Genomic DNA, 27189 nt, shown 5'->3' on the forward strand with positions numbered 1-27189 from the left:
AGCCCCTTCAGTGAGGGCACCCGGGACGATCCGCCCCGCCCCACTTCCTACGCCCCTGCCTCTACCCCAGGTTTTTGAAGAAGGGGGTTAATACTGGCTGTTTCCTATTGTCTGAGGTATGGGAAATGTCCATTTTTAAGTGGTGCCTAAACATCAACTTAACAAAGAAGTCTCAAAGGTAAGGCATCCTCCAGAATGCCATAAAACAACCAACTTTCCATCCTTTATTATTCTTGATGATATCCCAAAAGAATGACCAAAAATGTATGATTCACTTTTCCTATGTTACTCAAACTCCGTGTTGTGCTCACTGGCTAAAGATGGTTGGCTGGGAAATTAGAGTGCATTATGAATATTAAAATTGTACATATGGTATGGAATACATAATATATGTATCTGTTGAAATATGTTATACCAACTTTACTATTGTATGCAGAAGATACGTAACATAAATATTACAGATTTACAGCTGAATGCTACTTTTTTTTAAAAAAAATGCAACTATTTTGTTAACCTTTGTCAAACTGAATTTATTTAAAGCTGAGCAAGTTTTTTTTTAACTTTTTTTCTGATAATATGGCAGCAGATTGCTCGGAGGGGAATGGTAAGTTAGTGAACATTTAGTCTGAGAAAGATTGGGTTACTTGGGCTGTACTGTGAAATAACAGATTCTTGTCAATAGGTTACTGAAACAGATACGCCACTCCATTAATCTGTTATTTTTAACTTTGTGTAGGTGTTTTCATGAAGGAGGCATGCAGATGTAATTATTTCTTACTGCAGTTTATATCACATCTCTATTTATCTAAACATTATACAGTATTTACATATTCATTTATTTCATGTAGCCCAGTTCTTAAACTTAAGACTTACTGTTCGTTCATAGGGTGATTCACATACCCCAGCCTTAACTAAGAGAACTCAGGGTGAACACTTACACTTTAAGAGCAAAACAGAAATATATTCTAGTTCCACAGTCAAGGCAGAACTCTATACAGGTAACTCACAACTTGTGTGCATTCAGCTTTACATGCTTGATAAATAAAAGTAAAAATAAAAGGGTTGGAAAGCGGACGAGCATTTGGGAAACAATACTTTTGCAATCCCACCCAGCCTGGAAACCAGTATGTTTTAACAATATGCAATTTTGGCTTCACATGCCACCTCCGGAACGTAAGTTGAGAGTCGCCTGTATAGAAATGGCAGATATAGAACGTTTGTTTGACAACCAGTGTGCAAACCCAGGGCGAATGCATATCACAGTTCTAAAATGCAGGGGGAAATGCAAAATTTGTTATTCATCACAGAACTAATTTTTTAAAACTCTCAGGTTTCGTTTAGAAAAGCAATGTCCTTATCCATCCATGTAATAGGCAAGTGAGGCCTAATAACTAGTAGGTCAAGATGTAGAATCATCAAATTCTAGAGTTGGAAGGATCCCTGAGGATCTTCTGGTCCAAACCCTTCCATGCAGGAATATTTAATTGTCCCTTACAAGGATCGAACCAGTAACCTTGACGTTAGCCACACCATGCCCTGACCAGCCGAGCTATTGGTGGACTAGCTGTAGTTGTGTGTCTCATTAGAAGAAGCTAGCCAGGTGTGCCTACATGTTTCTATGTTACATTATGCAAAATAAGAAAAATAATGCAATTTTGCTTAATTTGCATAATTGATTCAGTCATATAATCCAACATTTCTTGTTGTTGCATCCTAATAATATTTAGCAGCCCCATGAAAAACTTGTATACTCACATTGAATACAAATTGGCATCCAAATGATGCTAAAATTATCAAATCATTATGTGCAGATAGATGCACAATTTATTCAGTGTCAAATACACGTCAACGGCAATAACTCTGAATACAAGAGTTGCATGTGAAAAGTATGTTTGAAATGCATACTCAGATTTTCAGGATATATACATTTATATTCCCTTATATTCCTCGGACATGAGCAGACAAGAAGAAATGTATCTTGAATTTTGAATCCTACAACTGATTTGAATGGCTTTATATAATTAAATCCAAATTTATAATCTGAGAGTCATGCTACATTTTTGGAACAAACAGATTGAAGTCTGATCTCTAAATGCCCATAATATGGCAGCAGACATGGGGGGGGGAGCAAGGTCAACCTGAATTTAGCCTCTAGGCACCTTTTCATCCCTCCCAAACAGGTGTCCAATTCTGACAAAACTGGTAGTAGTAAATATTAACTTGTTATGGTATATGTGATTTCAGCCCATAACTTTATGCACAACCACATGTACTAGGTCAGGGATCTAACAATAGAAAATATTCACACAACACCTTTTCATGCAGAATCCAAAATAGGAATTGACTGTTTTAATTGAATCAGAAATGGAGTCTGGGTTTGATAACTGGCACAAAAATTGAAAGAACAAACCCCTTATAAACATTACACTCTTTTTAGGCTATCTAGCTTTAGCATATTTAAATATTTTGCAGAAATGCTTTAATGTACCTCTATCCTCCAAATATAATTTCCCAGATTCATTTTTTCATGTATTTCAATACACTGTTTTTGAATCATGGACCCCATTCCCTTACACAGCTTTCAGATGTGCAAATCAGAAACTTCAAATAGAAATCACTGTTTTAAGGCTCAGTATTAAAGCATCCTGGTAAATGAAGATTATAAATTTTATAAGGCGTTTGCTCTTTAACTTTTACCTATGTAATCTTACCTACATAGGTAGCAGCCTAAAATGAGGAAAACACTTTGATTCTGATCCTATGCATGTCTACTTAGAAGGAAATCCTACTTCGTTTCGTAGGATTTGTGTCTCAGAGTGCTCAGGGCTGCAGGCTTTGTGAATTTGTGCATGAGACCCGACAATGTTTTCAAAATGTTTGGTGTTCATTCAGTAGAAGGATAGGATTTTAGGGCAGAAGGAACTTTGGTCTTTCCAGGCTGGGGAAGGTCTTTCTAACTCCAGACATGGGGACCTGTGTCCCTCCAGATGTTGTTGGACTACTACTCCCATCATCTATGTGCATTGGCCATTCTGTCTGAGGCTAATGGGAGTTGGAGTCTTATAACATCTGGAGGGACGCAGGTTCCCACCACTGCTTTACCTTCAGAATTCACAGCAATTAACTTTATTTATCTAAGTTGTTATTAGCTGACAGGGATGACCGAATTACCTAAGGCAAGAAGCACCTGACAAATTTCACAAGACGAATCACCTATTACAGTATATAACAGTGTAAAGAATAAACATCATGTGACATAACAGTTTTAAAAACCAGCAAATATCTCTGTGCTCCAAATATGGCTTTGTAAATTTTCTCCAATATTGTGGTTTTATACAGTGCCCCCCCCACTGCTATCAGTTTCACACATTAGTGTATAACTTTTATAGGCTAAAGAAATAAAGATGCACTGAAGAATAGATCCAGAGGCATTCATAATCCAGTTTTCAAGTACAGTCGTACCTTGGTTGTTGAACACTCTGGAACTCGGACGTTTTGGCTCCCGAACGCCGCAAACCCGGAAGTGATTGTTCCGGTTTGCAAATATTCTTTTGGAACCCTAAAGTCTCACGGGGCTTCGGCAGCTTCTGATTGGCTGCATGATTTGGTTTTTGAACGTTTTGGAAGTCGGATTTCATTCAACTTCCAAGGCACAACTGTAGTAGGCTCCACTACTTACTCCCCAAGTGAACAGACCCCGATCCAAAATGTTAGCTAAGCAATGTGTGAGAGAGAATCTCACTTATTTCACGCTCATAGTTTTTAATGAACATAAAAAAATTAGAAAGAGCCCACGACGTATTGCTATATAGTAAGAGCTGTGAGTGCTATACTGTTGTCCTCTTTCTGACTTGTTCCTGTGTGAAGTGTACTGTTGTTGCTTAATATTAATGGCTCCAGTTAAACATATATGTAATTAATGTTGCAGGACTATCAACACCGTTTTTCCATGACCATCTTTAGATAAATGTTTTGAATTATAATACAAGGACAAAACTAGTAGCATGGCATTAATTGAATGAATGCAGTTAATCTCTACATTTTAAAGATAAGTGGGGTCTTTAGCTGTGCCATTATGGGCATGGATTGAAGAAGGAAAGTTGATCTCAGTTAAAATCCCTCCACTTCCCAGCTATTCAGAATGAAAGCCATTAAAGCAGGGGTCAGCAAGGCTTACCAGGCATGGGCCAGATCACTCGTGCAGAGATCCTCCTTCGGCCAGACCGGCGCAACGCAACGCCGTGTCTGTGCATGTCCGCGGTGCCATAAAACGCTTCTGTGCATGCCCAGACGCCGAAAATCTTGCCTTCGCAGATGCGATTTCCAGAGCCGTGGAAGAGAGTCCCTGTGCCATGAGGCCGGTTTAGCGCAGCACGCAGGGACTCACCAAGCGGGCAGCTCAGTTCAGGGGTGGCTCGGGGGCCAGTTAAATGGCCTCCGTGGGCCACTGCCGCAGGTTGGGGACCCCTGCATTAAAGGCTTCTCTCTTAATGTAAATAGCAGCTTTTGGATTGGGGGGGATTGTTGTCAGGGTATGATGAGAGGAGTTAAACCCCTTCCCTTCTGCTTCAGTTGTGATACTGTGGACCCTTTCATAGTTGCTATTTACATTTTTAAAATGCACATGTAAGTTGCATTAAAGGGACGCAGGTGGCGCTGTGGGTTAAACCACAGAGCCTAGGACTTGCCGATCAGAAGGTCAGCGGGGTGAGCTCCCGTTGCTCGATCCCTGCTCCTGCCAACCTAGCAGTTCAAAAGCATGTCAAAGTGCAAGTAGATAAAAATAGGTGCCGCTCTGGCAGGAAGGTAAACGGCATTTCTGTGTGCTGCTCTGGTTCGCCAGAAGGGCTTAGTCATGCTGGCCACATGACCCGGAAACTGTACACCGGCTCCCTCGGCCAATAAAGCGAGATGAGCGCAGCAACCCTAGAGTCGGCCCCGATTGAACCTAATGGTCAGGGGTCCCTTTACCTTTACCTTTTAAGTTGCATTAACATCCTCTCTAGTTTGACCCTTAATAACAGCAACTCATTCTCAGGAGATTTCCTTTTTCTTTTTATACTACCGTTTTGTGCACAGTCCCTTCTCTTTGACACTCCTAGGGCACAATTCAGTCAGAATTAAGCACTTGTAAGTCCCATTTTTTAAAAGTAGGGGATTTATCTTATTTTAAGAAATGTGTATCACACCTTATAGGATAAAAATAAATTTCAGTCAAAGCAGAAAAAGCTTAAAAATACAACAAATAAATATCTAGCATTTAAAAGCATTTTTTTGGGGGGGGGATCCAGAGCACAGATGGAGCAGAGAGAAAAAAGCTAAACTAGGAATAAAATTTATACATTCAGTCTAGCCTAAAGGCTACATGGAAGAGCTGACTTTGGCCAGGTGGCTGAAACTGTCTATCAGTCTGGTAGGTCTCTCCAGGGAAAGCAAGCAAAGTTTAGCAAGAGCTTGAAATCCATAGGACAAAAGTATTCAACTTTATCTTCTACAAGTTAAAATATATTTGGGAAAAGTAGATGTGATTGTAGACCTCAGTCCTTAACTTCTAACTTTGAATCGTGGCATTTTAAAGTGCCCAAGAAGGCCAAAAGGAGAGGAGGTCGAGAAATAATTGCAGAATCAAACTTTCTGTAACCTGCACAAAGTTTCATGTAACATTAGTTTTCCATGTTAAAGCAAAAGCACTTGGTTTGTTGCATTTCTTGTGAATATTGTTTGTTAACAGATACAAGGCTAAAAAAATTGGTAAGTGTGTGTTGTCAAACATTCATTAGTATTAAGTTCAAGTCATATTACTAAACATCAATATTAAAAGATTATAAAGATAGTAAATGTATTGTTCTTTATTGTTTTCCTTTATTCTAAACTGACTAAAACAGCAGTATGGGGGTTTACATAATATATATAGAATAAAATATATTGCCATTGGTAATCCTCAGTATATTCTTTATTTTTAACCCTCAGTAAACGTAATAATAGAAGAAATTAATCTAATGCAGTAATTCATTCTTTTATTAAGGAAGCACATAATGACACATGGTAATGGTTCATTGTAAATGCAAGGTATTTTAGCTACTTTGTTGAAAAAAAGAAGATACTGTTTCTAATTAACTTGTAAAATTCCCATCTTTTCATCAAGTTTACTTACTTTTTTCCTTGTATTTTTTCTTTCATACAGGCCATGCAAGTAAAGGTACAGGTCAAAGTGCATGATGTGTCTTTATGTTTTAGTTTTAGAGATGACCAGGCTCTCAGCATTCTTTCCATTGATCACAGCAGTGGCGTCACAAAGGGAAGGTACATGTTCTGCCCAATATAAATCCTATTGGAAAGTTAGGCAGATTTTGCCAGAACATCTGTTTTTATACTCCTACACACTTTTCTATACAGGCCTGGGTATTGATTTCATGGGGAAGAAAATGGCCCAGCAACATCTCTCTTCTGCCTCTGTTACCATCCTCATTTTATGTAAATTAGTTTAGTATCTTTAATTGAAAAAGTGTTCAATTGGAAAAGTGACTCATTAATGTATTGGGATTTTTAACATTAGAAATTAGAAACATTAGAACTAATAGTAGTAGTAGTAGTAGTAATAAATGTACTGTGCTTGTCATTGCTATGATTGTCCATTAAAATATCTAGATTACTTTATCAAATTATTCTCTCCCTCCTCTTTGCCCTCCTTCCCTGCAATCAAGACTTATGGATACAAAATAAATTTGGATCACACTAAAATCAGTGTACGCATCCTGTATCAAATTTATTTAAAAATTTCCCCACAACTTGGAAACAATCAGGAAAAATGTAGTTATTATGAATTGTATTTTACAATCTTTTACTGAGAGTAAACCCATTGACGTGAATGGTCTTGACTAACTTAGGGCCATTAATTTTAGTGGGTCTACTCTGAGTAAGCTTAGTTGCATACAATCCGGGGGAAAGTTGATGATGATATTGGTAATAATGATGCCTCTGTGCTGGATCTGCCCTGGCAAAACACAACGACTTGGGAACAACTAGGGAAAAGGTGGTTATTGTCACCATTGTCATCATGACGCCTCTGCCGTGGGCTCTTCCCTCCAAAAAACAACAACCACCAACCACAGCTTTGGAACAATCCTGCTATAGGACATGCAGCCGAAACAAAACAAAAAAAAAAGGGTTGTCATATTCTCTTTCCACCCCCATGTTTAACCGAGGATGCTCTCAAACAGATGCCTGCTTTTTGTGCCAGTAGGTAGCAAAACTAACACAACAGCAGTGGTAGGATTCCAGACTTTCTTTTCCCCATACGCATATTTAAAAAAAATTAATTCTCAAGATGCTGCCTGCTGCCAACTGCTCCACATTGCTGGCAAGGAGCAAAGCAAAGCAAAGCAAAGATAGCAGCAAATGGGTGAATCCAATAACTAGGAAATAAAACAAAAGTAAAGTTGCAACCCCAGGAATGCCTTTTGCCTGGTCCAAACAACTCACTTATCAATCACAGCTCTGACTTCACTCATTCACTAAAAACAAAGGTTTACTCATTTCACAGAAATTGCTTCAAAGGGTACTGTGATGGGACGATGAGCTGCTTGTGCGTAAAATGCAAGTCCCTCAGAGTTTGATCAGGTTTTCAAACCTCTGCCTGTGACGGAGCCCCTCCAGCATGGCTGCGTCAATCACTAGTAGAATCCGAAAGTGGCTGCTTTCGGAATCGTTTCCAACATAAAAGCTCTTTAACGGAAACACGTCGTCTGGCCTCTCGGCGTGACAGTTTCCGGCGAGGTGTGGGTGTCCCTATAGGAGGTCCTGAGACCTCCCCACTGTTTTCGCTGGAAGCGTCTCTGAGCCATCCCTCCGACTCACTTTCCCTTGGAGTTCTTGCTCGCCCTCTACTGGTTCCCTCTTCCGCTGCTACTCCTCTCTCAACCTCAGTGAGCCTTTGCGCCCCCGGCGCTTTAGATGGCAGTTCCCTGGCATCCACCTCCCCTCCAGGGCCCCCTTCACCCCCTCCCGTCTCCTCCCCTACTGGCGGTGAGGAGGTAAAACCCCTGAAAGAACCTCCTTCGTCTTCCGACGTCGCGAACACTTCCCTCCACTTGTTGCTGTTCCTACCCTCTCGGTAATCTTCGTCATCGGAGTCCACTCCCTCTTCCAACTCCGACTCCGCGAACCCTTCCATTTCCTCTTCCTCATCGGTGGTGCCGAAATACTCCCTCCTAAACCTTGCTATCGGCTGAGGTTTCCTCGGGAACCTTTGGTGGAACGTTTCTGTTAAAACCTCGTCATTGACTTCCTCTGCATTCACCCAGGTGTTTTCTGACTCCGGTTCCCCTTCCCACGCCACCAAATACTCCACCTGATTTCCCTTCCACCTGGAATCGAGGATTTCCGCTACATGGTTGCGGCGTTCCCTCTCTTCCAAGGCTGGTCCCCTGACGTACTCCCCTTCACGTCCCCCCCTGTATGGTGACAGTAACGACCTGTGGAACACTGGGTGCAATTTCATGTGGTTGGGTAATCGGAGTTTGAAAGCTACCGGGTTGACCTGCTGAATGACCTCAAAGGGTCCCAATCTTCTGGGCCTCAATTTCTTACAACCCCCTTTGAACGGCAACCCTTGGGTTGACAACCACACTTGATCCCCCACCCTTATGGTTTCACCTTCCCTTCTGTTCTTGTCTGCCTGCTTCTTATATTGTGCCTTAGCCCTTTCTAAGTTGAGCTGGAGCTGATGATGGATCGCTTCCATCTCTTCTACAAAATGTTCAGCCGCTGGGACGCTCCATCTCTCCCCTCCTTCCCCTGGAAATGCCCTGGGGTGACACCCGTAATTAGCCAAAAAGGGACTCATCCCTGTGGACACATTCTCCGCATTATTGTAGGCAAATTCTGCCAACGCCAACTTTTCGACCCAATCGTTCTCTCTGTCATTGACATAACACCTCAGATATTGTTGAAGAATGCCATTTGCTCTTTCCGCCTGCCCGTTGGTTTCAGGGTGCCGGGCAGTTGAAAAATTGACTTCCACGTGCAGCAAGCTCATGAGCTTCCTCCAGAACCTGGAAGTAAATTGTTTGCCGCGATCTGAGATCACCCTCAAGGGAGCCCCGTGCAACCTAAAGATGTGTTCTACAAACAACTTCGCTGTTTCTTCCGCTGTGACTGCATGTGAGCATGCTACAAAGTGGCACATCTTAGTTAACAGGTCTACTACTACCATGATGGCTGTTTTCCCCTTGGACTTTGGCAGATCCGTCATAAAATCTATTGATATCGCTTCCCAAGGCCGTTCTGGTGTGGGTAATGGTTCTAATAACCCTGCCGGCGCCCTTCTTTCCCCTTTGGCTCGCTGACATTGGTCACACCCTCTTACATACTCCCTTACATCTTCCCTCACCTTAGGCCACCAAAATTCCCTGGTAACCAACCACATGGTCTTGTGTTGTCCAAAATGTCCCGCCGTGGGGCTATCATGCAACTGCTTGAGTACTCTCCCCCTCAATTCACCTTCGGGTATATACAGTGCCCCTTTGTAATACAATGCCCCATTTCTTTCCTCAAAACCTCCGGGGCTCTCGCCCTCCCCCCTGAGACCTCTGAGCTTATCCTGGGCATATTCATCATTTTCCGTTTCCTCTACCAGTTCTCGTTGCCCCACCAGCGCCGCCCCACACACCCAGCGGTCCTCAGGGATGACATGTCTCTCTTCGATCACCCCCTCCCCTTCCCAATACTCTGGTTTGCGTGAGAGCGCGTCCGCCCTGACGTTTTCTGGGCCTGGCACATAACAAATTTCAAAGTTGAATTTGGAGAATTCCTGTGCCCATCTCACTTGTCGTTGGTTGAGCACTCGAGCTGTTCTCCAATACTCTAAATTCTTGTGGTCGGTGCACACTTGCACCTTGTGTTGTGCCCCAATTAATAAATGTCTCCACCTCCGGAATGCTTCGTGAATGGCAAGTAGTTCCCTGTCATACACCGTGTAATTCCTCTCGGATTTATTCAGCTTCCGCGAGAAGAAGGCACACGGTCTCCACTCCGACGCACTCCTCCCCGGTTGAAGAAGGACCGCCCCTACCGCCCGGTCGGATGCATCGGTTTCCACTCTCATGGGTTTTCGTAAATCCACATGCAGAAGTTGTTCTTCCGAGGCGAAAGCCCTTTTCAGTTCTTCAAAGGCTCGATCCGCCTCTACCGTCCAAACAAATTTCTTCTTGCTGCTGAGGCAGTCGGTGATGGGCGCCGTCAAGTGGGCAAAGTTCTTGATGAACTTCCGATAAAAGTTCCCAAACCCCAAGAATCTTTGCACGTCCTTCTTGGTCTTCGGTGTCTTCCATTCCAGTACCGCTTGGACCTTGCCTGGATCCATGGCCAATCCCTTGTCTGACAAGCGGTACCCCAGGAATTCCACCTCCTTGGTATGAAACTGGCACTTCTCCAGTTTCACCCACAGCTGGTTGGCTTGCAGCCTGCCCAACACTTCTCGAACGTCCCTCACATGCTGTTCCTCATCTTCCGAATACACCAACACGTCGTCTAAAAAGGCCACACAATTCTTGTAGAGCAAAGGTCCCAGAACGTGGTTTATAAAAGCTTGAAAACACGCGGAGCCCCCTTGTAGACCGAAGGGCATAACGAGGTATTCAAAGGCTCCCAAAGGGGTAAACATGGTGGTCTTCCATTCATCTCCCTTCCTTATGCGTATCAGATTGTACGCCCCCCGCAGGTCCAGCTTTGTAAAAATCTTTCCCTTCCTTACTCTGGTCAAAATGTCATCAATTCGGGGCATAGGGAAAGCCAGGGGCTCCGACACTGCATTGAGGGCCCTAAAGTCACACACCAGTCTCGGTTTGTCTGTGTTCTTTTTGTCCACAAAAAACACTGGGCTGCCCCCCACCGCTCGGGACTCTCTGATGAAACCTCGCTTCAGGTTTTTGTCAATGAACTCCCTCAGCTCCTGCATCTCCCTGTCTGACATGGCGTACAGTTTGCCTACTGGGAGTTGGGCCCCAGGGAGTAGGTTGATTTGACAGTCAAAGGGTCTATGCGGTGGCAGTTTGTCTGCTTCCCTTTCGCTGAATACGTTGCTCAGATCTGCGTATTGCGGGGGCACCTTCCCTTTGTCCATTACTTCCATCCCGGCTAGGGTGACTCTGTCTCCTCCCGAAACCTTCCCCTCCTTGCAGTGTTCTAGGCAATGCGCTGACCCAAAGGAGACCACCCTCTGATGCCAGCCCACTAGCGGATCGTGTAGCGCCAGCCAGCTCATCCCCAAAATGATGGGCGCTCCTCCCAGGATGGCCACATTAAACGCTATCTGTTCGGTGTGCCTTGCCACCCTCATTATCATCGGGACAGTCTGTTGGCTAACTTCTCCCCCCAACAGCTCTCTGCCGTCAATCGTAGTCACCTGCAAGGGGTTACTTAAAGGGATGGTTTGTATCTGGTGCTCAGCTGCAAACTCCTTACTCATGAAATTACAGGAGCTGCCTGAATCCAAAAGCGCCTTGATCTTTAGTGGGTGTCCGTTTGGCAGTTCTAGTAACACCTCTATCACTAAAGCGGGTCTGGGAGGTTCCGGCATGGGCACTTTCACTGCTCTTTGGCCTGGCTGCTGTGCCCCGACGGTGGCAGCCAGGCGTTGGCTTTTACTTGCTCCTTGCCTTCCTCTTCCTTTCCCCCAACAGCTCCTGCCATCCCTTGCCATTCCTTTCTTTGTGGGCAGACTCTGGCAAAGTGCCCTGTCTGTTGGCAGAGATAACATCTCTTGGCGCTCCTTCCCTCCTTCTTCCGCCCTTCACTGGGATTTGAAACTGCGCGCGCCCGCGCTGTTCCAACTTCCATCGGCTCTGCCGGCGGGAAAGGTGGCTCTGGAATGTCTGGAATGCGGAACTCCCTCCAACGGTCTCCTTTCCCTTCCCGCTTTTCCAAAGCCCTCGCCTCCTGGCGCGCTCCTATGCACAACGCAGATTTGGTTAACTGATCCATAGACTCCGCCCTGGGCCCCCGGGAAAGCTCATCTTTGACGGTTGAAGAAAGCCCCTCTTCGAAAAGCATTTGGATGGGCTCCGCCGATAGGTCCCACCCCAATTTATGAATCAGCATAGTAAACTCAGTCCAGTACTCACGGACAGATCTGCTTCCTTGCTGGCAAGCCATTAACTGCCTTCGCACCACCCCCTGCTCAATATCGCTGGAAAACATCAGGTCCATGGCACGAAAAAACTTCCTCGTGTCCTTTAGGATCTCATTATTCGCTGCCATCAGGGGTCTAACCCAATCTTTCGCCCCGGATTCGAGATGGCCAATCACAAAAGCCACTCGCGATTCCTCGTCGGGGAAGTCATCAAACTGCAAGTTTAGAGCGTATTGCATCTCTGTTCTAAAGGCATGATAGTTCCTGGGATCCCCCCCGAATTTCTGCACCAATCCTGGCACCTTTCTGGCGAGCGGGGTGGTTTTCTCCTTTCCCTTTTCTGCATCCTGAGCCCTCCTCTCCTCAAGCCTCGCCGTTTGCAGCGCCAACTGGATCTCCAACGCCCTGTACCTTTCTTCCAGGCTTGGACCCCCTCCAGCTGCTCCTGCTCCTCCGGTTCCGGCTGGGTTGCTCATGATGCTTTTCCCTGCACAAGCTGGCTTTCGGTGACTTTCGGATTGCTGTGATGGGACGATGAGCTGCTTGTGCGTAAAATGCAAGTCCCTCAGAGTTTGATCAGGTTTTCAAACCTCTGCCTGTGACGGAGCCCCTCCAGCATGGCTGCGTCAATCACTAGTAGAATCCGAAAGTGGCTGCTTTCGGAATCGTTTCCAACATAAAAGCTCTTTAACGGAAACACGTCGTCTGGCCTCTCGGCGTGACAGTTTCCGGCGAGGTGTGGGTGTCCCTATAGGAGGTCCTGAGACCTCCCCACTGTTTTCGCTGGAAGCGTCTCTGAGCCATCCCTCCGACTCACTTTCCCTTGGAGTTCTTGCTCGCCCTCTACTGGTTCCCTCTTCCGCTGCTACTCCTCTCTCAACCTCAGTGAGCCTTTGCGCCCCCGGCGCTTTAGATGGCAGTTCCCTGACAGGTACTTGCACATTTTGCTTCATAACTTTCTTTCTTGGAAGTTTAGAGCCTTTTTTTCTTTTAATGAAAGCTCAGAGTCTGGAGCAGCTGCCTGAGGGCGCCCATGAAAGCCTTCCCAAATGCCAGGTTGGGAACCTTCATAACTAAGCCAAACCATGGCTTAGCTTATGGCACTGTCGCAGCAGCAAGTCTGGGAGAGGAGTGCTGCAGCTGCAGTCTCTTCTGGGAACCCCCCATGCTAACACTTTTGCACTAAGCCATAGTTGGACTTAGCTTTACATGTGAAGCAGCTCAATGTAAGCTGCCTGATGAACTTTGTTTAGCTAGGTGGGTTGCAAACATTCCAAACCTATCAGTAGTCTATAGCTCAGCATTACATTTGCACCAGATCAAATTGTAGCCCTCATTATAGAGGGGAAAGTAAGTAAAGACCTTCCGTGCTTTAATAATAAGGGTGATGAGTAGAAAGAAAGGACAGATACCCGAGATGGGTTTCTGCTAGTATAGAATAAATATGAACAGATAATTTTAAAGCACAACGCACTTCCTTACTGTCATGAATGTTCTGTGAATCTCCAGTTCTATCTTTGTAAATTAAGAATTACTGAGTAGCAATTTTAAAAGTCTGAAATTTGGTGGCAGAGACAGAATGGAGCATTTCTTCACTTTTAAAATGTATCCCCCCCCCTTACTGCGTTTATGTTAAACATTCTTACCCACTCATACTGAAGTAGATAACGGGGAATCTTTTCTGGAGAAACCTCTCCTCCAAGGAACAGAAGAATGAAAAACTAGGACTGACTTACCTCCTGTGTTACACCAGTTACCTCCCCTGATTAACAGACGAGTGACGCCACTGGGTCCCCGTGATACATTGTGGCATTTGTTTGTCTGCTATCAAAGTAGAGTACAAATTAATGTCATTAAATATAGAGCCATTATTTCATTGCTACTGTAGAAAACTTTTTCTAAGGCATTTTGACAAGCAAAGCTTTGAGGCAAAATACTTCCTGCATTTGTCGGTCCCTGAAGAAAAACCACCACATCATGTTTTTGTTCATAACTGAACTGCCAAACATATAGGAATGGCTAGATGCTTTGGTAGTTTTCATAAAAACGAGAGCTTTGCAACAATTTACCCAAAGTGCGTGCACTGTTAGACTTTTCTTTCTCCTAGAATAAAAACCGTGTGGTAATTGTTTGCAAACAATCAGTACTAACAGCTCTTACTGTACCAGCATAACAAGCTTGTACAGTTTACTCAGGGCCTTAAATTTTCATTTGCAGCGGCAATAAGATGTGGAGGGTTTATAGCAAGCGCCTGCTGTTTGTAGCAGTGAAATGCTATGAGCCCAGCTCTGAATTCATGTGTGTGGCAAATTCTCACTGTGGCGAGTGAGAGTCTATTTCAAGCATGGAATTCAGGAAGGGGACATTTTTTGTGTGGCTTTTTAGTGTAAGTTTGTTCATAGTATGATTCTGTTAATGATGACCTTGTTGTTGCTCAGAGCTTTGATCTGCTGCCTTAAATAAAAAGTTTTATTTTACATTATTTGGATAGAATAGGACAGATATGATGTTGATGTGCAACCTGTTTACTGTCTCTTTCCTAGGGCTCATTTTCCTTATGCTCTGGGTGACTGAAGCTGCTGACAGTGTAGTCTGATACATTTACCTGATTTTTTTTTTTATCAACAATGGAGTTAATGAAAAGTAGCTTTCTAGTGTACAAACTCATAGGCTTATGACTTTATTGAATTCATATATAGGCAACATGAGACTTTTTAAAAAGCAGCATTGCAGATACATTTCATACATGCATAAAATGCTCAGAATGTTAGAAACACTTACTGTCTTCTAAAAGTACAAAGCTTATTGTCAAAACTTTTATCCATTTCAGATGTTATTCGTATGTGTATGTATGTGTTTTTGGAGATGTGTAGATTGTAGAAAATTACAACATGTGTATTCTTAGATTTTCTGTGGTGAAGTAAATTATGAAGTGCTACTAAAATAATATGTATTTTCCACAGCAGTTCTTTGGTTCACTTATATTTTCCCAAGTTTAGCCATTAAATATATATATATATTACATATAATATATATTACATATATATTACATATAATATGTCAATATAAAAGTCTAGCTTTGGTTGGATAATTAGGGGAAATAACTGTTTCATATGAATGAATCACATAACTACACAATATATTTTGTATGTATCTTCCCTTTTAGTCTGGAGGTCATGATCAAGAACGAAAGAAATCAAAACGTAGAGGGGATTTATATTCAATACAGACTTCTCTAATTGTAGCTGCACTTAAAAAAATGCTTCCCATTGGACTGAATATGTGTACGCCTGGAGATCAAGAACTGATATCTCTTGCTAAGTTCAGATACAGCTGTGTAAGTCGAAGTTTTGCTCAGTTAAGAGTGTTCAATTTTGAAAATCCAGCAACCACATGGGGATTGTGATTCTAATACAGGCATAGGCAAACTCATCCCTCCAGATGTTTTGGGACTACAATGCCCATCATCTCTGACCACTGGTCCTGTTAGCTAGGGATGGTGGGAGTAACATCTGGAGGGCCGAGTTTGCCTATGCCTGTTCTAATACAAGGATTCTCAAAATGCACATGTTGCTATGCAGTATCAGGATATGCCCTCACTGCAACGCCTGCATCTCAACAGTGCGAGAAACAATGCTCAAGCCTTCTATATGGCAAAGCGGTTTATTCATTGGTCCAAATGCATCTAGAAAAATGAATGCTAGACCAAAGCACTTGACTGATTAAATACTGTTGCCTGAAATGGAAAGCTATTCATAGATTTTAAAGACACAATGGCATGCTTATATTTACTGTATGCATAGAATATGTCATAACAAATAGAATAGTATGGCATCAGGGCCGTCTTTAGCATATGAGTTGCCAGGGTGCAAAGATCCGTCCAGCGGCCCCAAATTTGGGGAGGGCATGTCAAAATTGTTGAGCTTTTAAGGAGGGGAGCAGCGAAAACCACTAACATGAAAAAAAAATGGCAGCGATAACTCTGTCTTTCCATTTTTGCAATCATGCGAAAATGAAAGACACCACTAGGGGGCAGCGCCGGATACATTGGTTCTGCAGCTGTTTTGCAAAAGAACAGAAATGACCCATTGACCTCAATCATCCATGGCTCGCAGTTAAGAGCTTAGGTGGCTTCAGCGGTGGGCACCCCCTAGAATTTGGTGCCCGGGTGCACCGCACCCCTTGCACCTCTGGGTAAAGACAGCCCTGTATGGCATCTTAAAGGCATCCTAGCAAATTTACAGTACCCAAGCTGTCCTGGACCAGAGCCCGTATCATCAGATGTATGTAAGAAAAATGGGGCCGGTTGTGGGAACTGAGGAAATATCTCACATTAGCTATACATATTTCATTTACGTTTGCCATAGCTCAGTTGCTAGAGCATGAGACTCTTAATCTAAGGGTCATGGGTTCAAGCCCCAAATTGGGTAAAAGATTCCTTCATTGCAGGGGGGTGGACTAGATGACCCTCGTGGGTCCTTCCAACTCTGCAGTTTTATGATTCTATGAAACGGTTACCCTTACTGAATAAGGGATTGGTCAGATATGAGCATAAAAAATGAATTTGGCTTTGCACACCTACAGTTCTTATCACATTTTCCACACGGAATCCTATGTACGTGTTGCCTGCTGTTGCTTCTTGATGGGAGGCAGCTGTCTAGGATCCTGTTTTCAGCTTTCCAGCTATTCTTCCAGATTGGATTCCAAGAAAACAAATGGACCAGATTTGGTGTTTAAAAATATATATAGATAATAATTGGGAAGAAGAACAGTCAGAAACATTCACTTACTAAATCCACAAATATCAACATACAAGACTTTCTCACCAGCTGTTTCAGAACTCTCCCTGCTTCTCACAGCCTCTCCCAATCTTCACTCCTTCCCTAGGGAAATTGGATCCTCCTGTCTCTTCTGGGTTACAATATAATTATTCTGTTGGCAAAACTTTGCAGCCCAGTTGTAGATGGTTGCGGGCTGTCTCATCACCAGGATATTTGCTTTCTGGAAAGATAATTTAATAAGTTAGCCCAACTTTTATTATGGCACAGATTAACATATGCTTATATTTGTATGCAGAAAGACACAGAAGAAGAGGTGAAGGAGCATTTACGCAATAATTTGCATTTGCAGGAGAAGGTAATGTTCAAAAAGGTCCGTCAGATGAAACTTTTTTTAGCATTAGGCAAAGTTTTAAAACATTTAGATGTTTAACAAGGCAATCTTTTGCTTAAGTTATGCAGGCTGTGAGGGCTATAGGATTTAGCAGACACACTTCTGTGCTTTTGGTATAGAAACTGCCTTTGTTGCCCTGTATGATCACCTCTAGGGAGTGTGTCCCTAGTGATGCTCCTTGATCTGTCAGTGTCTTCTAATACCATTGATGATGGTATTCTTCTGGAGAAGGTGTCTGAGTTGGGAGTGGGTGGCAATGCTTTATGACAGTTGCTGTCCTGCTGGGACGACTGTTTTCATAGGGTAGTGCTTGGGGAGTTTGGTTCAGCACTGTGGAGCCTTAAGTACTGGATTCGATTTTATCCACCATTGTGTTTAATATTTACATGAAATTGCTCGTCAGGTTATTTAGAGTTTTGTAGTGCAATGTCAGTAATATGCAGATGATACATACACAGCTTTACTTCTCCTTTATGCTCCTGGCAAAAACACTATTATTTGCTCTAACCTTTGGATCACAATTTTCTGCTTATCTTTTAGTGGGGTAGGGTGGAGTTAGAGCTGATTTTGGAATTTCCCCAGTGGCATGCTTTTCCTAATCTTTTCGGCTGAGTGAGTATAAGATATGACAATCATATCCCCATGCTCCCAGGCCTGACATAATTGAAGTATAGGATTGCTGTGTAAGAGTGGGGCATTTTATTTCTTATTCCCCCCTCAAATGTTTATTTAAATAAGTCTGCTAAGTATTTTTAAACATTTTTGATACAAGATCATATGTGTTATTTGCAGTCAGATGACCCAGCTGTGAAATGGCAGTTGAATTTGTACAAGGATGTCTTGAAAGCTGATGAACCTGTTGATCCTGAGAAAATAGTGCAGCGTGTGCAAAGGATCTCAGCAGCTGTGTATCATCTGGAACAGGTGAAAGGGACCTCACCTATCAGCTATATATTTTCACAGCAGGACATGGAGTTCTTATCTAAGCACATATATTATAGCAGAGACTGTGTTTCAAATTGGGGAGTCCCTGGTTCAGATCTAGCTTCTGACATGTATTCAGTAGCTGGACTTACATAAGCTACTCTCAGCCTTAGCCCCTGTCTGCAATATGAAGGGTAATACTATTGACTTAGCTTACAGGGTAATAATAATAATAATAATAATAATAATAATAATAATAATAATAATAATATATTATTTATACCCCGCCCATCTGGCTGGGTTTCCCCAGCCACTCTGGGCGCCTTCCAACCAAATATTAAAAACAATACAGCATCAGACGTTAAAAACTTCCCTAGACAGGGCTGCCTTCAGTTGTCTTTTAAAAGTAAAATAGTTGTTTATTGCCTTGACATCTGCTGGGAGGGTGTTCCAAAGGGCAGGCGCTACTACCAAGAAGGCCCTCTACCTGGTTCCCTGGAACCTCACCTCTCGCAGTGAGGGAGCCGCCAGAAGGCCCTCGGCGCTGGACCTCAGTGTCCGGGCTGGATGATGGGGGTGGAGATGCTCCTTCAGGTATACAGGCATAGGCGCCGACTCCATGGGGCCTGAGGGGGCCTGAGCCCCCTCAAAAATTTGTTTGGGGGGGCTCTGCCCCCCCAATAATTTAAGAAAATTATTAGTTAAAACAAAGCCACTCCCGATCTAGAGAGGGGGTGGGGTTGCGGGCTCTCGACCCATCAACAATCTCGCGGGGCTGGCGTCAGCCCCGCGAGAAGCGGGGATTCCCCCTAGCTCATTAATATTCACCGCCCACGGCGGCAGCCAATCAGCGGGCCCTCACAGGTTCACTTAAGGTCGGGGCAGCCCGGGGCTCGCCCCTTTCGTTCCCCCAGCAGCAGCGGTTTGGAGGTCTTGGGCCCCCCCAATATTTTTTATAAGTCGGTATGGGCCCCCGCCCCCCCCAATATTTTTCATAAGTCGGCGCCCCTGTATACAGGACTGAGACTGTTTAGGGCTTTAAAGGTCAGACCAACACTTTGAATTGTGCTCGGAAACAGTATTATTATTATTATTATTATTATTATTATTATTATTATTTATTGAATTTATATACTGCCCTATACCTGGAGGTCTCAGGGTGGTTCATGGAAAAGATAAACATAAAAGCCCAAATATATATAATCAAAATAAAAACAACCTAATAAACACCCCCCCCCCCGAAAAAAACCATTTTTTAAAAGGGCATGGATGTCACATCAGATCAACCAAGGGCCTATTTAACGTTATTTGCCTGGTGCCTAAAGGTGTATAATGAAGGCACCAGGCAAACTTCCTTGGGGAGAGCCTTCCATAGATGGGGAGCCACTGTGGAGAAGGCCTGTTCTCATGTTGCCACCCTCCAGACCTCACAAAGAAGGGCCTCAGAAGGTAGATATACGGGTGACATCTAGACAGTTCTAATGTCAACATTTATAACTTTGGGAAAGCTCAGCCTGTTCTGGACGGGCTGCACTTCTGTTGAAAGACAAGGCATTGTATCCACGAACTTATTGTGTTCATGGAATGATTTCTGCTCATGCAATGAACTTTATTTCCTCCCTTGTGTGCCCTCCAAATCTGCTCTGGAAGGGCGGGAGGGGGACCCAGGACAAATTTGTGTGACGCACAGGAATGGGAAGTCCTACAAGTGATGCCCAGGTGCAGTGAGTGCAGAGGATACAACCCCAGGTTTTCAATATATGGATACTCCTGGATCCAGCTCTGCCTCTAGCCTCCTGTTTAGGAGTATTTTTGCACATCTCTGGGTGGTGTGTCCCCTGCAGTTTTTCCTGGGAAAGGTAGATCAGAATTCAGTCCCTAGAGAGGTAAATTGTCTCCATCTATTATGGCTTTCAGATGAACCCCAAAGATTCTTCTGTTTCGCCAAACATTTGGCTTGATGTGATTTTCTCTCCAGTGTGAGGTTAGGTTTAATCTTGTGTGTTTTGTGCATGCATGTGTGTGTATACACACACACACACACACACACACACACCGTGTATTTTCTACCATCGTAGATGTACAGATGACATCAGCTGAACTGGACTTGTTATTTACAATAGTGTTTTTCCATAGGTTGAGCAACCATTAAGATCAAAGAAAGCAGTTTGGCACAAACTCTTGTCAAAACAACGTAAAAGAGCTGTTGTGGCTTGTTTCAGGATGGCACCGTTGTATAATCTGCCAAGGTACATAACTTTTAATTTTTCTTTTTACATGAGACTCTTGCTATTGCGCTTCAGAACAGTGGGTGTTCTTACCTGACATGCTTTCTGTGACACGGTATTGAAAGTTCAGCCAGTTTCTTAAAGTTTCCTGTTGAGCCATATTAGAAGAGCATCATATGTCTTTGTAAAAGAGATGCTCTAATCCTTCATTCTGTTTCAAATGGAAATAGGTAGAACACAAGACTCGCAGAAGCATTTTGTAAAGCAGTCTTGAGCACACTAGGATCCAAAATTAATTCCAACCTCAACTAGCACTGCAAAAATACATTTATATTACATTTCATTACCTTTTCATTGCTTTTCTGAATATCAGAAAGTCTTGTATTAATCCTTTGCAGCCCCCAGCTGTTTAAAAACAGTGAACTGCAATCTAAGAAATGTACTTGGAAGTGGGTCATTGAACTCAGTGGTGCCTGCTTTTCAGTAGCCATTCACATATTTTTGAATTGCCAGGCTGCAATATTTTACCCACTTATTTGGGAGTTAGCCTACTGAACTATATGGAACTTACTTTTGAGCAGGCGTCCATAGGATTGTACTGTTGGAACTACCTATCCTTCCCTTTTGCCACTATCCCTTGGCCAGGCATGTGGGCCCAGTTATCTGCTGCTATGTATGGGATGTCTGTATGCACCTCCTATCTTAGGACTGCCATACGTCCGGATTTTCCCAGTCATTACCTGGATTTCAAAGAAAGAATTGACATCTGGGGGGCCCGCTTTGTCCTGGATCAATAAAAAATTTGAGGCTTGCTGGCGTTTTTGTAAAAACCTCCAGGGTGTCCTGGTTTTTGCTTTTTGGAATATGGCAACCCTATTCTATATGTAGGGCAAGCTAGCCCATTCCTTCCTAGACATGAGAGAATGGATCATGCCTTTAATATTTTAAACACCATTTAATTATTTATCCATTGTTTTAAGTGTGATAGGTTAAGGTCTTAACCCTAAAATTTGGGAGGCTTGTTTTATGAAATATGTTAATTGACAAGTTTCTACTTCTGCAATTACACGTGCATTGTTGTTGTTTTGCATGCTGCATCTCCTCCTGCATATTTCTCCTTTCCTGCCAGCCCTTACTTGGAAATGTGTGGTGCTGGGTAAACAGCTGTGCCATTCCTTGCAATGAAAATCTCATGCATGACTCCCACAAAAAAGTTTCCTAGGGCTGCAGATGTAGGCTGGAGGCCAGCCTGTTCATGCAGTATTCACATAAGAACAGCCTGTTATATCAGGCCCATCTAGTCCAGCTTCCTGTTCTCACTGTGGCCAACCAGATGCCTATGGGAGGCCTGCAAGCAGACCTGAATGCAGCCGCATTCTCCCCTCCTGCAGTTTCCAGCAGCTGGCATTCTACTGCCTTCTACAGTGGAGGTAGAACGTAAGCATCAGGGTTAGTAGTCATTGGTCACTATGTCCTCCACGAATTTGTCTAACCCTTTGTCATGCTCCTGCCCCAAAATCCAATTACAGCGGCTCTTATTTGAGAGCAAGGAAGGTATCTTAATTTAGTCTAATAATGGTACAGGCTCAGCGCTGGGTCCAGAAATCATGATTCCAACATATAAGCAAGGGTAGAGAGTTTGGACAGATCCTTTTAGATCCCTAGCACTGTTTATGCATTAAAAAGCACAGGTCACAACACCAGTCCCAGGACTCACTTTCTACATCCCTCCATTGGGAGAACTGTCCACTTATTTCTATCTGTCCTTCTCCCTGTTATTTAACCTCTTGTCAATTTAACCTGATTTACAAGAGGATCTCTCGTCTTATTTTATGACTGCTAAGCTTACTCAGGCAGTAAGGTAATTTGGTGAGGTACTTTGTCAAAAGCTTTTTGAAGGCCCAAATGCACTATGTCAATTTGATCACCTCTGTCTAGATGTTTGTTGGCACTCTAATAGGTTAGTGAAACAGAAGTTGCCCTTGCAGAAGCCATGCTGATTTCTGCTTCAGCAAGACTTGTTCCTCCTATATGCTTTGTTATCTTATCTTTAACAATGTTTTCCAGCAGTTTTCCCAGAACAGAGTTTAAACTTCCTGGCCTGTAATTTTCAACATCTCCCTGGAATCCCTTTTTTTAAAAGTGGTGTTGCATATTCTTAAGTAAATAAATTAACTTTATTGTACAGTGGTACCTCGGGTTAAGTACTTAAATTGTTCTGGAGGTCCGTACTTAACCTGAAACTGTTCTTAACCTGAAGCACCACTTTAGCTGATGGGGGCCTCCTGCTGCTGCTGCGCCGCCGGAGCACAATTTCTCTTCTCATCCTGAAGCACTATTTCTTGGTTAGCGGAATCTGTAACCTGAAGCCTATGTAACCTGAAGTGTATGTAACCTGAGGTACCACTGTACTAGCCAAAGGCCATGACAAAACCATACAAAAACCATTCAGAAAAGAAATATCTATACGACTATATAACTGGATATAAAAAACAGAGCCACTGCCTGAACCATCAAAATCAAAAAATGCAGATGCACGCGTAGATTGAGGACTCCACACAGCATACAATATTTTCCTATTTAGACCTCTGAATGGTGTTGTATTTGCCACTTTCCAATCCTCAGGTATGGAAACTTTGTTTCCCATTACCACTATTTTTGTCAGTTTCTCAGGCTCCCTTCATGCTGAAGTTAGTTCATGGACAGGCAAATATGCCCTACACTAGTGGCCAAAATTGTGGAAACCTTTTGGGGAAAGTGTATTTCTGAGGTTTGATGGCTCATAACACCACTTTTTTTGTAATACCATAAAATTATATATCAATGGAAAGATAATTTAATGAGGAATGTGATGCAGCAAAGTTTGTTCAATATCTGTATTCCATCAAAGGTTATAGCCAAATAACCAGAAAAAGGAAGCACAACTTGATTAGGTTGATAGGAAGTAGCTTTCCTTCATTTGAATGTAGCCAATGAGCATGTGTGTTTAGAGAGCCAATCAGGTGTTATGAGCCATCAAACCTCGGTAATGCACTATTCCAAAAGGGTTTCCACAATTTTGGCTGCTAGTGTATATGAAGAGAAGAAGGGGCTCTGCTTCTACTTCTTTCCTGGAGGGAAGCCGAAACCTCTCATTGCATGTAAGCAATGCTCTGTGCCTGTCAGTAAAAGAGCTGGGGCTTAAGAATATCCTCTCCCACATATTCAGCTCTTTGTGCTGCACCTAGGGGGGAGGATGGATTGTGGCCAAGATCCTTTTAGGAAACCACTTAGAAATTATTTCAAATAGACCTGATGGTTATGCAAGTGTTACGCAGTCCATTCTCTTTGAACCACAATCAGTAATATGTTAATTATACATTTCTTGCATTTTTCTTATTTTAGCTTCCAGGTTGCCTTGGGAAATGGAGAACTCAATATTTGATTATTTATTGGTGGGGCAAAAATGTCTGAAAATGGTTTAACAATATATTTCAGGATTGCTGAAGCTTTATTGATGTTAATGCAAACCTCTGGTCAAAATTTTGCAGTCCACCCAGATATACCTGCATCTCTCTTTTTTGTGTTTGGACCTATGATTGTTTGACTGGCCTCGATTGTTTTCATAATTTAGGATGTGTACTGCTGTTTAGTTCCTTGTGATAGTAAATCTTTTTTTAAAAAAAAAAAGAATGAAAACATATTCTCTCCTCAACAGCTGCACACACCTCATCTCATCTTGCTCAGGAGGCATATCTGACCCTCCAGAATGGATTTTGGAGGCTGTAGGTGGCTGCAGAATGGCAGATAAATTTTTAACATTAATTTCCTTAACATTTCTTTGAATCTAAGACATTGCTTTTATGGTTTAAGTAGGCATAACTAAGTGTGTGATTTCAGTCTCACTCTCTAATTTCTGTTGACATCTACACAATATTTTAAAAATGAGGGACACAATTTGAGTAACAGCAGAGATGGGGAACAAGAGTCCCAATAATATATGGAATTATTTGTGACTACCCTTCGTGACAATGGGATATCCCTGCTTATGCATACAATTTTGGCATGGTGGACTGCAAACTGTATGGACTTGCTATGTTATGAATGTGAATATCTGTATTTGAGTGTGACATTTGAAGAATTGAACCTTCGTATTTAAGAAGAATCCTAATACTTAGGATTGTCGTCATTATTTTTAATATAATCATGGCCATATAGAACTTGGACAGAATGAGATGAGATGCAAAACTATTAACATAAAATGAGATGTAAAATTATTAACATAAAATGAGATGTAAAATTATTAATATATTTTACATATTTAGATAACCTTTGCTCTTAACTGCTTTACTATAATTGTGTTTTTACTGTTAGTTGAAACCTATATGCTTTTCTTCAGACACAAAATTAGCAATTTCTACCTGAGCACCTTCCAACGTGTATGGCTGGAAAAAGTACATGAAAAAACTCAATATGACAGGCTCATACTCACATTAACGGTAATGTAATGGAGAGCCTCTTGCTTACGCACACACTTACTCCTTTCCCAGCCATGATATGATGTCATACAATGAGTTTGTACAATTTAATAAGGGATTCTGATTGGTCAGTCCAAACTGGCTCTGCTTCATGAGGCTCTGCCTGATGAGGCAACCGGCCATGCAAATCTGGAGCACATATGAGCCCAATTCACAAGCGGGCTTCTTCTTACATGCTTTTCTTTCTCTCTTCCTTTATTTTGAGTTATTTCCCCACTCTGCCTCTGACACTTCCTAGAAGGGCTGAGAGGCTCTCTGTGAGGATTGAGGCTGGCGCTTCAAAGGCCCTAGTTTTCCCACCCTCACTGCAGGTGGAAGAGGGACCAGGCTGCACAATGCTTCATCTCTTTGGTGGCACCCTTTGATCCTTATAGACCCATGGATCACCAGTGATGCCTCACCAAAGTCCAGGAAGAACAAGCTGCAACACAATTCCCTATTCCCAGTTCCAAGTCAATAGGATGGGTTGAAGTCTCTATACCCTTGGTTGAAGGCAAGCAGCAACCCTTTGGGACGTAGGGCTCCCATAATGCAGTTCTGTCCCTGCCTTTGGCAGCCAGTTGCCATTAGCTCCCACCTCAGTTTTTTCTTTTTTTTTTCTTTTTCACTCCTTTTACCTACCTTAGACCTTAAATAGCACAGATAGCTTAGTCTGTGTCTTTTCTCCCTCAATCCATAGCTGTATTTTATTTAACTTCACTTTGCCTTTATTGCGTGGCCAGGAGGAGACCCTCCAACCCCTGGTGACCCCTGTGAGGAATAATGACTCATGACAACATGTTATGGGATTAAAATTGGCCACAACTTTATTAAACTTTCAGATGTAGGGAGACCTTGGCATTGGGCGTTTATCCCTCCCAGTCCCCAGCTGGGAATCTGGGGAATAACAGGGTTATCCAAACTGTGTGGGGATTGGGCTGGTTCTGGAAAACGTATGTTTAAGCAGAGAGCCCGCCCCCATTTTGCCGCAACACACGGGAGAGCACTGACAACCTAATGGCGGATGGCCAGTGACTCCCCTCAACAAAAAAGAGACTTTAAACCCAACAAATTGTAGAACAAACCACACCACACACCCCAAGTGCTCTGAGGTTATTTAGATTCTGTTGTATGTGCAGTAGAATATGCAATGGAATGTAAAGATATGAAAGCTTTTTTCCCATACTCTGTCTATCTATTGTAAGTTACATTCTGTGTAACTTAATTTCCGTCAAACATTGGGGAAATTGCTTATTTATTTTATCATTATTTTTATATCACCATCCAAGGATCGATCACAGGGCAGTTTACAATATAAAAACACAAGAATAAATACCATAGTAACAGACAAAAACAATGATTGGGTTTTTTAAAAAATATTTACTGACCAATCAGAGGAACACAATTGTACAAAATCCATATGCTTACTAATCATTAACCGCATAAGCTTTTATACTGTATTCCGTTTATCCCTCTTGATCTCACTTTCACCCCCCCTCCCAGGCACCGCTCTATTAACCTGTTCCTCCATGGTTATCAGAAATATTGGATAGAAACAGAGGAATATTCCTTTGAGGAGAAACTAGTTCAGGATTTGGCTGTAAGTACAGATATGGCTGGTCCCGGTTTCAAATGCCCACACTGATCCATATTATCTAACTATATATTTATATCTGCATCTGTCTATATTAAAATGTGTATCACTCTTTTCCTATGCCAGAGTTAATGTTCTTAAATATATAAGGTATCAGAAAGAAATAGCCAAGCTGTGCAGTATAACACTGATATATTCTGTGCATCCATGGACACAGCTATGGCTTATGCCAATATCCAAAATTGCTTTTTTATTTTTTAAAAAATATAGTTTGAACTAAAACTTATCATTGTTCTGCTTTGTTCAGCTTGGCAATTCCTATGTTTTAATTAGCATTTTCTTTGAAGGCTTAACACAATTAATGCTTCTTTGTTGTTTGGATTTTGGTTATTGCATAACCCTCCTTTTTATTTTAACATTTCTAAGCTGTTATACAAGTTAATTTGGCTTTCTCCTGATACTCTAATAGAGTGGTATTCTAATGAACTATAAACTTGTATGACAGTATTAAGCAGCAAAAGTTTCCTTCCATATATTAAAATTGGAACTATTTATGCTTCTACTTCACCTTTTATTAGAACTTAACTCTAATTAAGATAAGTATATGCATGTATTTCTAAGCTTCAGACAGTTTTAGATGTCTTC

At 42.5% G+C, this 27189-nt stretch overlaps 1 protein-coding gene across 1 annotated transcript in view; it reads left to right on the top strand.

Annotated features, from left to right (window-relative positions):
• RYR3 (ryanodine receptor 3) overlaps window positions 1-27189 on the top strand; it is a 282690-nt gene that overhangs the window by 217247 nt on the left and 38254 nt on the right. Inside the window, exons 71-77 of the mRNA XM_081886370.1 lie at window positions 584-604; window positions 6185-6199; window positions 15297-15467; window positions 17207-17266; window positions 18095-18226; window positions 20363-20475; window positions 26454-26550. Coding sequence (XP_081742496.1) covers window positions 584-604; window positions 6185-6199; window positions 15297-15467; window positions 17207-17266; window positions 18095-18226; window positions 20363-20475; window positions 26454-26550 — 609 coding nt within the window. The remainder of the gene's footprint in view (window positions 1-583; window positions 605-6184; window positions 6200-15296; window positions 15468-17206; window positions 17267-18094; window positions 18227-20362; window positions 20476-26453; window positions 26551-27189) is intronic.

This window comes from Podarcis melisellensis (assembly GCF_964234715.1).
Source record: "Podarcis melisellensis genome assembly, chromosome: 1".
Taxonomy (NCBI): Eukaryota; Metazoa; Chordata; class Lepidosauria; order Squamata; family Lacertidae; genus Podarcis; species Podarcis melisellensis.